Source organism: Otolemur garnettii, unplaced genomic scaffold, assembly GCF_000181295.1.
Source record: "Otolemur garnettii isolate 467f Iridium unplaced genomic scaffold, OtoGar3 scaffold00024, whole genome shotgun sequence".
NCBI classification, from domain to species: Eukaryota; Metazoa; Chordata; class Mammalia; order Primates; family Galagidae; genus Otolemur; species Otolemur garnettii.
The window spans coordinates 4833254-4848840 of NW_003852419.1; the positions used below are offsets into that span (position 1 = coordinate 4833254).

Sequence of the window (15587 nt, forward strand, 5' to 3'; positions counted from 1 at the left end):
ATAGTAATCCTATGATTAAGCTTTTCAGACTGTTGTCCACAGAGGCTGAAAGTTCCAGTTTCACTAACATTCATTATTGTCCTTCCCCCACCGCTAGTTATTGTCATCCTTGTGAGAGTAAAGTGTTATCTCATTATAGTTTTTATTTGCATTTACCTAATGACTAAGGATGATGAACATCTCTTCATATGCTCGTTTCTTATTTGTATATTGTGTTTAGAGAAAAGTCTATTCAACTTCTTTGCTCATTTAAAAAATTGAGGTATTTGTCTTTTTATTGTTGAATAGTTAAAGCTTTATTTTTAACATATTCTAAATTTTAGACCCTTATCAGATATATGATTTATAAGTATTTTCTCCCTTTCAGTATGTTGCTTTTTTGCTTTCCTGATGATGTCCTTTGATGCAGAAGTGTGTATTTTTCATTTTGATGAAGCCCAGTTTTGTCTTTTATTTTTGTTACTTATGCCTTTGATGTCTTATCTAAGAAACTACATATTTCAAAATCAAGATCATGAAGATTTATCCCTATGTTGTCTCCTAAGATACTATAGTTTTAGCGCTTATATATTTTTCAGATTAATATAAGGGTACATACAGTTTACATTGTTTGTGTTTGTTAGGTAAAGTCCAAGTTGCAGTTAAGCCCTTCACCCAGGAGGTGTGCCATATACCCCTATGTTGTACCTGATAGGTGACAGCTTACCATACTCCCTTTTTTCTCCCCCACTCCCTTCTTGAATTTAAATGTGTTTTTCTCTCATGTGAGTATGTAGTTATTCATATTAATATTGAACTGGGCTAGAGTACTCTTCTATAACAGCAGGAATAGACTAAGACCTCACTTAATACTATACCACTTAATGCATAATGTAAGGATTTCACAAGATATGTAAGGATGTTATATATTTCATTATCTTTTAACATATTTCTAAGTATCACAAGAATGGAAAAGCAAGCATCCAATGTACTCAATATTAATATGAAACTAGCCGATGAATAACTACATGCTCCATCTTTCTTTATGGCTGGATACTATTCCATGGTATACATACACCACAGTTTATTAATCCATTTGTGGGTGTGTGGGAACCTGGGTTGTTTTCATATCTTTGTGAACTGAGCTGCTATAAATACTTGAGTGCAAATGTCCTCAGCTCTTATATTTATGTTGTTGATACACTTTGAGTTATTTTTCATGTATGTTGTGAGGTAGAATCCAAATTTATTCTTCTGCATGTGGATATCTAGTTGTCTTAGCATGATTTATTGGGGAGACTACTCTTTCCCCATTGAATAAATGGTCTTGGCTACCTCTGCCTTTTTTTTTTTTTTTTGTATTTCATTTTATGTTTACTATTGGCTTATTGGCTATATCTTTGGGGTTTCTTTCTATTTATAGGTATTACAATACGTGTCATTAATTTTTCCTAGCCTACCTTTGCTATAGTTTGAGTGTGTGTATCCCTTCAAAATTCATGTTAACCCCAAGGTGATAGCAATAAGAGGTAGGAACTTTGGAAGGTGACTTGGGAGGGCAGAGACCTCAAGGATGGTTAGTACTCTTATAAAAGGGCTCAAGAGAGTGTTTCCATCTTTTTTTTTTCTCCCTTTCACCATGTGAAGACATAACACTTGTTTCTTCCCCTCTGGAGGATGAAGCAGCAAGGCATCTTCTTGGAGTTAGAAAGAGAGCTCTCATCAGCCAACATCTTGATCTTGGACTTTCCAGTCTCTAGAATTATGAGAAATGCATTTCTTTTATTTATAAATGACAAAGTCTAAAGTACTATTCTATAACAGCAGGAATGGACTAAGACCTCACTTAATACTATACCAGTTAATGCATAACGTAAGGATTTTACAAGATATGTAAGGATATTATATATTTCTGTTTTTCCCTTGTGTTATTATTGTTATAGATTTTATTCCACATATGTTATAAACCATGCAAGATATTGCTTTAGATGGTCCATTATTTTTTAAAGAAAATTTGAAAATGAGAAATGTTTACCCTTACATTTCCTATTTCTGGTGGTCTTCACTTCTATAGATCCAAGCTTCCATTTGGTATTGGGTTCCTTCTGCCTCAAGAATATCCTTTAATATTTCTTGTAGTGCTGATATTCTGGTTTAAAAAAGCTCTTTAAGTCTTTTTTTGTCTGAAAAAAAAAAACATTTATTTTACCTTCAATAGTGAAAGATTTTTTTGCTGAATGTAGAATTCTAGGTTGACAATGCTTTCCCTTTTTTTATTCATCACTTTCCATGCTAATCCATTAAGTTCTCATTTGTATTGTTTCTGAAGAAGTCTGTAATTATTTCTATCTTTGGTCCCCTGTATAGAGTGTGTCTTTTTTGCTTTTCCACTTGTAATTTTTTCTATTCATTACTGGTTTTGAGCACCCTGCTTGCTATGGTTAATTTTGTGTTTATCCTGCTTTGAGTTTGTTGAACTTCTTGGATCTGCATGCCTACAGTTTTCACTAAACTTAGAAGATTTTTGGCCATTATGTCTTCAAATCATTATGGTCAGTTCTTTTCTGAGACTCCAACTACATACATTTAACATGTGTATGTTAAATCCTTTGATGTCTACAGGTGATTGAGGCTCTGTTTCTGTTTTTTTTTTCTTTCTTTCCTTTAGTATGGGCAATTTTTATTGCTATGTCTTCAACATCACAGATATGTCTTTTTACAATGTCCAGTGTGCTCATGGGTTGTTTGTTTTAGGTGCTGCATTTTTAGCTCTAGGAGTTATATTTGGTTCTTTTTTTATATCTTCCATTTTCCTCCTTACCATGTTCATGTTTTCTTTAAATCTTTGTGAATATTTTAAATTCCTTTTAAGTCCTTGCCTGCTAATTCCATTACCTCTATCCTGTTTGGGTTTGTTTCTATTGACTGATTTTTCTCCTGATTTAGGGTTATACTTCCCCACTTATTCAAATGTCTAGTAATTTTAACATGCTAAATTTTATGTTGTTAAACGTCTGTATTTTATTCTTGTCCTTTAAGAAATGATGAAATTTGTTTGGGCTGGCAGTGATGGATAGACTTGTTCTTTTTTTTTTTTTTTTTTTTGAGACGGAGCCTCAAGCTGTTCCCCTGGGTAGAGTGCTGTGGCATCACAGCTCACAGCAACCTCCAACTCCTAGGCTCAAGCGAGTCTCCTGCCTCAGCCTCCCGCCACAACGCCCAGCTATTTTTTGGTTGCAGCCGTCATTGTTGTTTGGTAGTCCGGGCTGGATTCAAACCCGCCACCTTAGGTGTATGTGGCTGGTGTCTTAGCCACTTGAGCCACAGGCGCCAAGCCAACTTGTTCTTTTTGAGATTCCTTTCTTTGTTTCTTTCTTTCTCTCTCTCTCTTAGATATTATGGTTTTAGCTCTTATATATTTTTCAGATTAATATAAGGGTACATACAATCAGTTTACATTGTTTGTGTTTGTTAGGTAAAGTCCAAGTTGCAGTTAAGCCCTTCTCTCTTTCTTTCTCTCCTTCTTTCTTTCTTTTGACAGAGTCTCACTCTATTGCCCTGGGTAGAATGCTGTAGTGTCATTGTAGCTCACAGCAACCTCAAACTCTTGGGTTTGAGCAATCCTCTTGCTACAGCCTCCCCCAGAGCAGGGACTGTAGGCACCCAGCTAGTTTTTCTATTTTTAGTAGAGATGGGTCTTGCCACTCTTGCTCAAGCTGGTCTCAAACTCCTGAGCTCAGGCAATCCACTCGCCTGGGTCTCCCACAGTGTAGGATTGCAGGCGTGAGTCACCATGCCGGGCTTGAGGCTTGTGTCTAAGGCTTGCTGGGGGATGTCTAGAGTAACCTCTACACCAGGGTTAATTTATCTCTTATGGGGCTTCCACTGAAGTCAACGAGGTCTCTTCACCTTGGTCGGTTGAAACTCAAACATCTGTGTGAACCTTGAGAACCAATAAGCTCATAGCTCCCTAGTAGTTCTTTGCCTAGCATTGTGAGGTTTTACCCTACATATGAAACCTGGTATTCAGCAACAGATCCAAAAGGATCCCAGAAACATTTCTGTTGCTATACTCCCTCCTCTCTGATACTCTGCCTTGAAGTCTCCCCAACTATGTCCTCAACTCAGCAAGACCCCTATGCTTGGTTTCTACCTCACTGTGCTACAATTCAGCAAGTACTTCCAGCAGAAAGGCAGGGTGATAGTAGGGTTTGCCCCATTTGCTCTCTTTCAAGCATCACAATTCTATGCATGTGATGTTCAATAGCTGAAAAAAGTGACCTCATACATTTGTGAGATTTGTGCAATTTTTGAGGTGCCTACATACTAGAAAGGCAAATCTAGTGCAGTTACTGGATATGGTAGAAGTAAAAATTTCTACTTTCCCCACATGAAGCACATTCAATATAGTGAAGTGCTTCTCCAATCCTTTCTCAGGAGGCTGGGTTGCAATCAACAGGAGCTGTCCAAGCTTGATTAAACAGAAAAGGAATCTTAAAAAGATCATGGGTGGCTCACAGGATTGGGGGTGGGGGGCGGTGAAAGCTAGAGGAACTTCTCAAGACAGGAACAGTGCCCAGTGCATGGGTCAGGAACTGTTCCCATGAGAAAACCACTTCTGGTATCATTGCTGCCACCAAATTCTAGAAACCCCGTGTGTACGGCTGTCACTTCTGAACCAGGAACTCAATTATACCACACCACCGCCATTGCCTGCCCTGATGTGTCACTTCCTGTGTCAGGAACTAAACTGTGTACCCCCCACTAAAGCTGCAACCCCAGAGAGAATGGGCCCTATATTTAACTCTAGTTTCACTAGCTCTTTAGTCTGACAAAAAAAGCACTAGTCTGTAATTTCCAGCTTCTGTGAGAGATACTCTTCTCTTTCTACAGAGACTCACAGAGTAGCAAATTCTCCAAATTCAAAATGTGGTTCTGACGGTTAGTGGCCAAAACATCCACTATGAAGGAACAACTATAAGTGAGTCTCGAATGGTTTTCTGCCACTGCTGGTCCTAGAAGCAAAGAATAAAATCACTAATTGCCTTACAGAAAGTTGTAATGCAGCAACCTCTGGATCTCATGGGAGGGGACCACTCCCAGATCATGAGTCTTCCAAACCAGCAACTCTAATGAGGTGCCCTTTCCTATAGTTCAGCAATGGGTGGCAATGCCATCAGTCACAATCACTGGTCTCCTGACCTTAGGTTGCAGCAGAAAACAGTTAGAAATGAAAACAGCAAAACATTATTAAGGGTGCTTAAGCCAAAATTCTCAGAGGCTAGGGCATACTTCTGAGTTTGTGGCATGCAGTGAACTGGAAAAAAGGATCTGGATACATTCTAACTGGAAATGAAAACCCAGTGAGCCAATCTGATTGGATTTATTTATCATCCCATCCTGATCATTAGGGGGCAGTGACCTTTAAGAAATTGCTGCAATGTTTAAGCCATTAATCCCTTAGCTCAAAATATTGTGCAATGTGTATTACACCTGAGCCCGAAGAGAAAAGGGTGAAGATGGGGATTTTAGTGGCAGGGAGGAAAAGAGGGATAGGAATGGCATATAGCATGATGCTGTGTGGAAGGCCCTGTGGAGTCTGGGGGGCAGCAGAGCCCCAGGGGTGAAGAGGCTGCAGTCTGAAGGTTCTGGGCATGTGTAGCAGAAAAAAGAATAACAGAAAAGTAGGGTAGAGCCAGACTAAAGGAATGATAGCCATTTAACTTCCTTATCAATTATTTCTAAGAAGAAGGTTTATCGAAGGAGAAGAGTACAGGCCAAGAATTAGAGATTCAGAGTGAGAATGGACTCCTGTATTGACTAAAATTAGAACAACTTATGGATTTGACTCGAATCCTTCTCACCTCCCTGGCCCCCTGACATTCACTTCTCTCCTAAAATTTTTTATTTCCAGAGTAGCCTAGGGAAGGCTTAGAACTTTGACTGGTAAGCTACAGCCCAGACGTGATGGGTATTGCTGGTTGCCTTCCCACACTTGTGCCAAAGAATTTGGGTAGCGGGGAAACCCCAGTCTCTGTGAGGTGGGGCTGACAGGACCAATGAGGATAGTCCCAACCCCTGTCACAAACCCAGGACAACTGCCACCTGATGTTTTGGTGGCCACAATGATTGGTGTAGGGATGAACTAAGCCATCAGTACCCCACCTTTTTGGCACTGGTTTCATGGAAGACAATTTTTCCAGGGGGGTGGATCTGAAGTTGTCATTTTTCTACTCAAAAACTTTTGATAGCCCATCAATGGGGAACATGGGAAATAGCATGAGCTTCGAAGATGGAGCATTTTGAAACCTAGCTCTGCCACTCACCAGCTGCGTGACTTTGGCAAGTTTCTTAATCTCTTTGCATATCACCTATCTAAACAACAGTGATAATACTGTAATAGCCAGGATTCCTGTGCTGACCAGTGACAGAAAATGAACACCTACTCACTAGGCATAAATAGGGAAATTTCTTAACTCTAGTGACCAAGTGAAGACCAGTGGTGCAAGAGGCTCTCAGGGATACCTGGAATGAAGAGTTCACAAATGGTTGGTTTCCTCTCTGCCTCCTTTGGCAGGGGCATGGAGATGGGTGGGTGGTTACTCTCCATATTTGCTTCTCTTCACACTTTAGCTTCATTGTCTTGGATGGGCTGTTTTCGTGAATGGCTGAAATATGAATGGCTCACGTTGCCGCCTGTAGTTAGTAAAAGAGGAGAAACTCCTACTGAGAATCCCAAATTCCAACATCTTAGAAATGGGCTTTAATTGTCCCATCTTGAATCAGGTGCCCATCTAGGGCTAATCAACAGAGGTTAGGGGCAGGATGTATAAATCAGCAGCTTTCATCTAAACCACATCATAGATTAAATCAGGAAGAATATTTAGCCTAAGCAAATGGTGCTGTTCTGGACGGACAAACCAACAGATATTCTCTACAAATCTTAACTTGCATGGTTGTTTTGGGGATGAAATAAGGTGACCTTTATCAGTGGGCATCAAATACCCAGGGCAGTTCTGGGGACAGTATAATTTACAGTAAACAGCTGATGCTCTAGGCCAGGGGTCCTCAAATTTTTAAACAGGGGGCCGGTTCACTGTCCCTCAGACCGTTGGAGGGCCAGACTGCAGTCCCCGGGACAAGTCAGTTGCTAAGCAGGACAGGCAGCGGCGGCAAAAACACCCGGCAGACTGGATAAACGTCCTAGGCGGGTTGCATGTGGCCCGTGGGCCGTAGTTTGAGAACGCCTGCTCTAGGAGTTCTTGTTAATTCCCTTTTCACTGCCTCACTCCCAGAGCCTCTTCTTGCCTAGATAGTGCTGTCATCTACATTTGCTAAGTAGAAAATGGCTCCCCTCTCTGGGCAAATGCACCCACTGACACAGGATTTGACAGACAGATGTCATATGGTAAGAAAAAAAAATGCCCTTTCTTGGAAATGAACACAGCCTTGAGCTGGGGCCCGTGCCCTTGTAGTGTCTGGGCCAGATTTCTTGCTCAGTGCCCCGCCCCCACCCCAGCTGCGGAACTTGCCTTTGCTTGGTGCACAGACTGCCCAACCAGGGCAGGGCCCTACATTCTTCTTCATTTCACTTTAAGAAGCCACAGACTGGGTACAAGTCAAATCTATCAAGTATAGAACATAAATGTATTAACATGATAATAAAGTAAATGAGGCAAAAGCTATATTAATTAGTTTGACTTAAGCACTCCGAATTATATAAAAATCAACACATGGTCCCCCACAGATGCATAAATATATTCATGATCTATGTGCATATGACTTAATAAAAGGAAAAAAAAGCCATAGACTTCTGCATTTTATGGGTCCCAACTAAATATATGCCAGCTCCCCTGCACCACTAATCCTGCACACTTTGTCCACCTTAGGTGGCTCACCATTCCCAGAAAGTTGTGTCCTGTTTCTTCTTGCTTGGTGAAGGGCTCTTGGCTTTTCCCAGGCATACTTACCTCACTCCTATTAGCTTCTTAAGCTCCAGACCAATGACACAGCTGCAAATCCCCCCTCAGCACACCCAGAGCTCTTACTAACTATCCTCTGCACTTCCAGAAGCCAGTTCTTTATTCTCTAGCACAGAGTTGCTCATGGTCTAGAGCAGTGGTTCTCAACCTTCCTAATGCCTTTTGGGTCACCACAATATGAGGAACTGTATTAAAGGGTCACAGCATTAGGAAGGTTGAGAACCCGTGTTCTAGAGTATTTACCTGTTTGCTCATCAGTTTCTTTGCTCATCAGTTCCTGCCCGCTTCCCTTTCACTGACCATGGCTTTCCAGCTCTTTATCCACCCCCTGCCTAGGAATTTAAAGCCTGGCATCTAATAGAGCGCAATAAATGCTTATTATTGAAATATGGGTGGAATCAATGAAGGGGAGTAGGAGTAAAGCTAAGTAGAAATTTCGCTATTTTTACATAGACCTGTCTCTTTCAACATTTGCAGTTAAAACAAAATGAGAGAAGCAAGCAGACAGCCTTTGAGACACTGAGAAACAAAGTTGCTTCCTGTCTCTCAAACCCCTGAAACTTGAGCATCTGGGGCATTATCTTCTTCACCCATGGGAAAGTGAGGCTTCTGTTGAAGGCTGTTTGGTGCGTTCAGTTAATGCACTCATAGGCCAACAAGGGGTCAACCCAGATCACCCACACCCACACCCACCCCACATACACACCACATGGGGTCAGCTCCAGAGCTCTAAGTATTCCTGGCAGTCAGTTTTGGCATCTCTATGGGCCAAAAGAATGAGGTCACTTCACCAATGAAGTCACCACTGCATGATTCATCTGACATTAGTTCTCCACTTGGAGTGCTCTGACATTCCCAGAGCTTCTCCTAGAGCATCCAGAACTCAGAGACCCTGTGAGATAAATATTTATAGATGGGGAAACTGAAGCCCAGAGATTGAAGTGACATGCTCAAGGCAACACTGCTAATCAGTGTCAAAGCTGGGACCAAATTCAGCTCTCCTGGTTGGCCCTCCTGTAACTCCTTAACCTCCTCTCTAGACCCCCCTTTTAGAATACTGGTCCTGAACAGTTGGTCCTGCCAGAAAAGGATGGGGCAAGCCCTCCTCTCCTTCAGAGACCAGCTTTAAACCAAAATTTGACCTCAAGACACTGCACTGCCTCCCTTAACCTGCCATTCAATATATACAAACCGTCTTCCAGATTCCTTGCAGCTAAAGCAGCCACAATGCTAACACTCACGCTCAGACACAAAGGCCAAAGGGCGGGGCCTGGGGTGATGATCAACGTTAATCTGCCAGGAACTGGAAATAATTCCTGAAGTCTTCCTTGGAGAGAGGAAGTCGATTCCGGGTTTGACTCCAGTCCGGGAAAGTGAGGAATGTGAATGTAAGAGTGAGAATTTTCCAAAGTGTGCCCCAAGTCCTCGAGCGCTGGGAGTAGCTGGAAGCGTCTAAAATAACCACCTCACCTCCGATGTCTCAGCTTACTACTCACCTGCAACCTAAGGGAGATGGTCCTCTGACCTCCGCGCTGCCTCTCAGCACAGCTTTTATCTAACGCTGTGAATCGATTAAAGGAAGCCATTTATCTCCCGTCAGCAAGCTGGGGGAGGGGAGCGGTGTCAGCGTGGTGCGCACCCCTGCCCCAGCGCCCAGTGTTCAAAGCTACGCTCTTGGCCAGTGAACAGGACCTGGCCAGACGTGTGTCTCCACGCTTTACCAGATAGAGGGGCAGGGGTTGCCACCTTTTAGAGCGCGAGTGTGTATCAGTTCTCTGGGATTACAACCGAATACCTTCCAGGGACACTGGGGACGGAAAGGGGGCCTCGGAGAATGTCGCCTCCAGGGGGAGCACAGGTACATTTGCGTGGCCCAGAGCCGATGGGGGTCTCCCTTTTCTGGCTGGCTGGGGGGATGCTTTAGTCACCAGTTTCATAGTAAATGATTCAAGCGCTTGCTGTGAAAGGCGCGGGGTGGTGGTTCAGGGAACCAAACAATACGCCAGGAGTCCCTGCTATCCACCTCAAGGACCACCATCACCCTTCCTCCATCATCCTGCGCGCCTTTTAAATTAAAAAACGATCTTTTAAAAACCCTCTTGGCCTTTCTTCCTGATTTCTAGTTCCGTTGTGCACTTAGAGGCCGATAGGATGGCTTTTGCTTTCTGGGTGGAGTTTAAATATATATGTATAATTTTGCATGACTATTGCGTCATCGTTCAAGTCGTCGTGGTTCCCCAAAGGGCCTCCTAGTCTTCTCCCAGCATCTGGGCCTGTGGACGCTTCCGGGCGCTGCGGGCACTTTCGCGAGGAGCCCTCAGCCCCCTCCCCCAGCCTCACCTTCCTCCCCCTCCCTCCTTCTCGGCTCCTCCCTCTCGCCCCCTCCGCACCGCCCTCACCGGGAGTCGAGCTAGGGCGGGCGGGCGGGCAGGGACGCTCAGCGGCGGCTGGCAGGGCGCGGAGCGGGGGTGCTGAGCGGGCGCGGGGCGGGCGGCCGCGCTGGGGGGAGGCGCCTGGGTCCGCCCTCCGCGGGGCCCAGCCGGGAGGGGGCCCGGCCGGCGCGGGGCGGGGAGAGCCGCCTGGCCCCTCCCCTCCGCTGCCCTCCCCAAAGTTGCAGTCTCCCCCGAGGCCGGACAGTCTTATGATCCGGCGGATCCTCCTGGGGAGGCCGGGCCGGGGAGAGGGCGCGGGCGCCGAGCGGCGGGGGCACCGGACGGGCACTGCTACTGGGGCCGGGGCGGGGATCCGGGCAGCGACCGAGGCGGCGGCAGCGCCCCGGGCCCGCCGCCTCCTCCCCTCCTGCGAGGGGAGCCGCTGCATGGGGCCGGGGGGACGGCCGTGCTGCGCTGAGCGGCGGCGACGGCGGCGGACCCCCCCGGCGGGCTGGGGCTGAGCCCGGGGCCGGGGCGGGGGCTCCGGGGGGACCATGCCCGGAGGCCGGCCGGCCGCAGCATGGCTCACGGGCCCGGCGCGCTGATGCTCAAGTGCGTGGTGGTCGGCGACGGGGCGGTGGGCAAGACGTGCCTACTCATGAGCTATGCCAACGACGCCTTCCCGGAGGAGTACGTGCCCACCGTCTTCGACCACTACGCAGGTAAGCCTTGGAACTGCTGACTAAGGGGCCGCTCCCCGGGCCGGGAACTTTAGAGCAACTTTGGCGGACCCCCTCGCTACCTCCCCTGAGCGTGCTTCCCTCCCCTCCCCCGCCGCGCCCTCTGCCTGGCGGCGGGCCCCACCCCCGCGGCTTTGCTTCTGGCACTCTTTTGCCTCGGATCCACCTCCTCCTTCTTCTACCCCCTCCCCGCCCCTACTGAGCGCCCTGGGCCGACCTCAGTGACCTTCCGTAGCCTCCTCCCCTATTTCCCCAAGCCCCTGGGGGAAACATTTGGGAGGCCCGGGAGAGAAGTGGGTACGGGACCTGGGGTGGACAACTGGGACCACATCACACACCGACCCCATGTCACTTCGCGGTGAGCTGGGCTCAAGGGGAAAAGGGGTGACATTCCCCTCCAGCAGGGTTAAGAGAGGAGGGTCCTGGTGGGGAGCGAAATTGCCCCGGAGTGCAGGTCATTGTGAGCTTCTCTCCCCGCCCCCACTTCTGTCCTTGCAGTCAGCGTCACCGTGGGGGGCAAGCAGTACCTCCTGGGACTCTATGACACGGCCGGACAGGTGAGTGTCTTGGCCTCTGGCTGGCACCCCCTTCCCTTTCCCCAATTCTGTGTGGCTGCAAAGGGCTTCTGGAAAACTGAGGTGTCTAGGTGGGAGGATGTTTCTCTAAGGGGCTCCCTCTGGATTAGGTCTTTATTCCTTTTATCAAGTCAGCAAATTAGGAAAACAAAACAAACCAGCCAACCCAGACCAGCCCACCTAGGTGAACCCCTGGGCCGGGAAAGTTTTTGCCTGTGGTCCTGTGTGGTGCCTGGTGTATGGGTCCCAACTCCTGTTGCAAAGTGGCAGCAACCAATCATGAAGCGCCCTTATTTTTAGTTGCTGATGACCAGGTCTCCCCCTCACAGCCTCTGTCTGGTCCCTCATTGGTGAGTGGTCTGCCTGCCCGAGGAGCCTGATTGGTGGGAAATGGCATCATCTAATATGATGGGAAGGCATTTGGTCCTGGTTATGTTTATTACAACATCATTGCACTCTGGGACTCCAGTCTCTGAAAACATCATTTGTGGTGTTACCAGAGGACCACAGGGAAAAAAGACAAGAAACAACAACCATCTAGTCGCTCCCTGGGGTGGATATGGGGAAGGAAGGGTTAGGAGTTGAGTGTGAATCTTGAAGGAAGAGGATTCCCCCACCCCCAAAAAGGCCAGGTGACTTTGTCTGGATTTTCTCTGGGAGAGATTATTGTGCAGAAAGAAAATGTACACTTCTCTGTGCAGCCTCCTGCTAGTGTTTGCAAATCAGTGGTCACCAGGCTGTGTTCCTAAAGGATTAGATCTTCTCATTGTCTTACTGTCCCAGCTTCAACCTCTTTCCAGATGCAGTTTTGCTCTGGGCCTAAGATGATTGTGTGTGATGAAATTTGTAGAATAAAGAGCTGTGATTAGACTTGAGGACTTAGGTAGAAGTTTGCACGTTATGCAGATTGCAGTCCTAAGGGACCCAAAAGGCTTAAAGGAGCAGCTGAAGGGATTAGAGAGGGTCTTTGAGAGAAGTTCAGTAATAAGAGTTTCCTTACCTGTGAAATGGGCTGGGCACAGTGGCTCTCACCTGTGTAATTTTAGCACTCTGGAAGACCAAGGCAAGAGGATTGCTTGAGATTAGAAGTTTGAGACTAGCCTAAACAAGAGAAAGACCCCAATCTCTATAAAAAATAGAAAAAATTAGTCAGTTGTGGCATGCACCTGTAGCCCCAGCTACTTGGGAGGCTGAGGCAAGAAGATCACTTAAACTCATGAATTTGAAGTTGCAATGAGCTATGATGATGCTACTGTACTTTAACCAGGGCAACAGAGTGAGACCTTGTCTTAAAAAAAAAAAACCAAGACCATCTTCAGAGGCAGATATTGTATGCCAAATGCTTCACACACCAAATGCCTGATAAAGGGAATATTGTTCTATTTAGCTTGTCTACACTTGGATTTCTGAATTGTTAAGAGTCTAGGTTGAATTCTGAAAAATGTCTTGTTGGTAGGGAAGATTATTTACTTAATGGTGATCTCTGGTTTCTAAACTATTAAGTTAGAGGAACATTTGAAGGTAGAGGCTTGCTGGCACTTCAAGGTGCCTGAGGTCACTGCCTCTTACCAGACTGGCCCAGGTCAGTATGGTCAGTTCTCAGCTTTCTTGAGCCCCTTCTGGTTGCCTGCCCTCTAATTACTATTCATCACAGCAAATGAAGAGCAGAAGACAGAACTCACACAATCAAATGAGACTGACTTTTAAGTAGTACATTGATCAACAAGAGGTTAACATTAGTGATTAAAAAGAGGGAGGTTTTTAAAAATTGCCTCTATTTTAACTTCTCTCACTCCTCTCCTTCCTTTAGCTCCTTTGCTTGTCACTGTGATAAGTTTGACCCCAGTTCCTATTCAATAGGACATGTATAAGTCAGAGCTGTTCTGAGCACATTTAAACTTTACTGATATTTACTGAGTTCTTTCTACATATCAGGCATGGGGAAGCCACACGCAAATATTATTTACAACATAAAATAACCCCATGAGATAGGTAGTATTCCATTTTTGCAGATGAGGATACAGGTTTAGAAAAGCTAGGTTATTTTGCCTGAGGTACTTGGGGGTGTTGCTGGGATGAGGATGAGAGTCTGAATCTCCTGTCAGTAGAGGTGGTTATACACACAGGAAGCCATGGGAATGCTGAGCTGCCAGTGGGTTAATTGGATTGTTTACATGCCCATAGACCAGTGGTTCTCAACCTTCCTAATGCCTGATCTATTTGCATTGTTACAAATGGGTCACCACCCACAGGTTGAGAACCACTGCCATAGATGAACCTGAAATTTTCATAGCCGTTCTCTGAGTGCATGTTGTATGTAACCTCTACAGAGGAGAGAACTTAGGTCAAAAGAGTTACCTGCAGTAGAATCTACTCACAAAATGCTTTCCATGTATCATCATAATTACCCTTTCTGGTGGAGGATCATAGGTATATACCAAGCAAGACCAACATATTAGTAAGTCTCAAGTACTATTCTTTTTCCCAGTGGTGTGACTCCTACTCTATTGGTCAAGATGTATGTTAGGCCCCATTGGTGTTTCTCCTAGCATCTAAGACTTTTATTTTTGGATCAAAGTAAGTGATTTTTTTTTTGGTCTCTTTTTCTTAGACATTGTGTCTTGCTCTGTTGCCCAGGCTAGAGTGCAATGGTATCATCAGAGCTCACTACAGCTTCCTCGTGTGCTCAAGTAATCCTCCTGGCTCAGCCTCCCAAGTAGCTGGTACTGTAGGCATGCACCATCATGCCTGGCTAATATTTTAATTTTTTTGTAGAGACATGGGTATTGTATATCACCCAAGCTGTTCTTGAATTCTTGGCCTCAAGTGACCCTCCTACCTTGGCCTCCCAAAGTCCTGGGATTACAGGCATGAGCACCATGTGTGGCCAAACTTAGTAATATTTCATCTTTCAGCAGTTGAGGGATTATTACTAATGAGACCAAATGATAAGTGCTCACCATATACCTTGTACCTACTGTTAAGCACCTGAAGAGTGCAAATGAATAAATCTAAGATGGTGATCTACCACTGCTGATGTCAGCATAGGTAGAAGTGTCTGGCTCAGATGCCTGTTCACATGTGTTGTGTAGGAGATTCTTGTGCACTTGGTCTTTATTAGGACCCTGTGCCTCTATTAATCCATATCAGATTCATCTTACAACAATAATGATAAATAAATGAATACATACTCATACAAATATGTAAAAATTCTTAAGCCTGATAATGCGACAGAGAAAGGCCCACAGGCCTTGGAACTATATAGGCTGGCGCTCAGATCTCTACCTTGCTGCCCTAATCATGTGATTCTGGCTAGATTATCTACCTTCTTTGTGATCTAGTAAAAATGTATATAATTAGAATTTATAATGTAAGGTCGCAGGCTGGCTGAAATTCTTTAACATACGTAAAAGCAGCTGATACTTCTTCATGCTTGATAAGTCTGTAATAATTATTACAAGAAATTATTGTACTTCACTATGGGCAGTTTTATGAGGAGGAGTCAGAGATGACAAAGGACAGTGTAGCATGCCTGGTGTTGATAGAAATTCTGCTAGAATGCTAGATCTTAGGACCTTTATGACAGAGGTCTGGAGCCAGTCTTGCTCTTTATAAATTCCCCCAGTTGCCATTGTTGGACCCATGGGCCCAAGCCAAGTGTTCCCTGCCATCAATGCCCTGTTCTGTCAGATGGCTTTCTGTCTTAACCAGAGCCTGCATCTCCACTTGATAAAAAAGAAGTAGCTCAGAGTTCTGTGCAGAATTTGAGAAGCATGCAGGGTATGTAGCATTCAGTTGGTTCTCGTTTCAGAGAGGTAAGATGTGATGAGGAGGAAGCTTACAGCTTTGGAAAGCAGTTGCCTTCTGCCCAGAATGTTTGTTCGTGCATGTGGGTACTCACTGTATTTGAATAACTGCAAGGGTGCCTCCCTCTGGTTG

At 45.3% G+C, this 15587-nt stretch overlaps 1 protein-coding gene and 1 long non-coding RNA gene across 2 annotated transcripts in view; one reads left to right on the forward strand and one right to left on the reverse strand.

Moving 5' to 3' along the window:
* Positions 1 to 1661: 1661 nt before the first annotated feature.
* LOC111724578 lies at positions 1662 to 6666 on the reverse strand. The gene is made up of 3 exons (XR_002772852.1): positions 6505 to 6666; positions 2021 to 2162; positions 1662 to 1735 (listed from the first exon to the last, which is right to left on the reverse strand). It is a non-coding gene; the product is annotated as an uncharacterized LOC111724578 (long non-coding RNA).
* A 3931-nt stretch (positions 6667 to 10597) lies between these two features.
* The window catches only part of RHOQ (ras homolog family member Q), a 42044-nt gene continuing 37054 nt past the window's right edge, over positions 10598 to 15587 (forward strand). The window contains exons 1-2 of the mRNA XM_003787888.3: positions 10598 to 11055; positions 11572 to 11630. Of these exons, the coding sequence (XP_003787936.1) occupies positions 10914 to 11055; positions 11572 to 11630 (201 nt within the window). The 5' untranslated portion in view covers positions 10598 to 10913. The remainder of the gene's footprint in view (positions 11056 to 11571; positions 11631 to 15587) is intronic.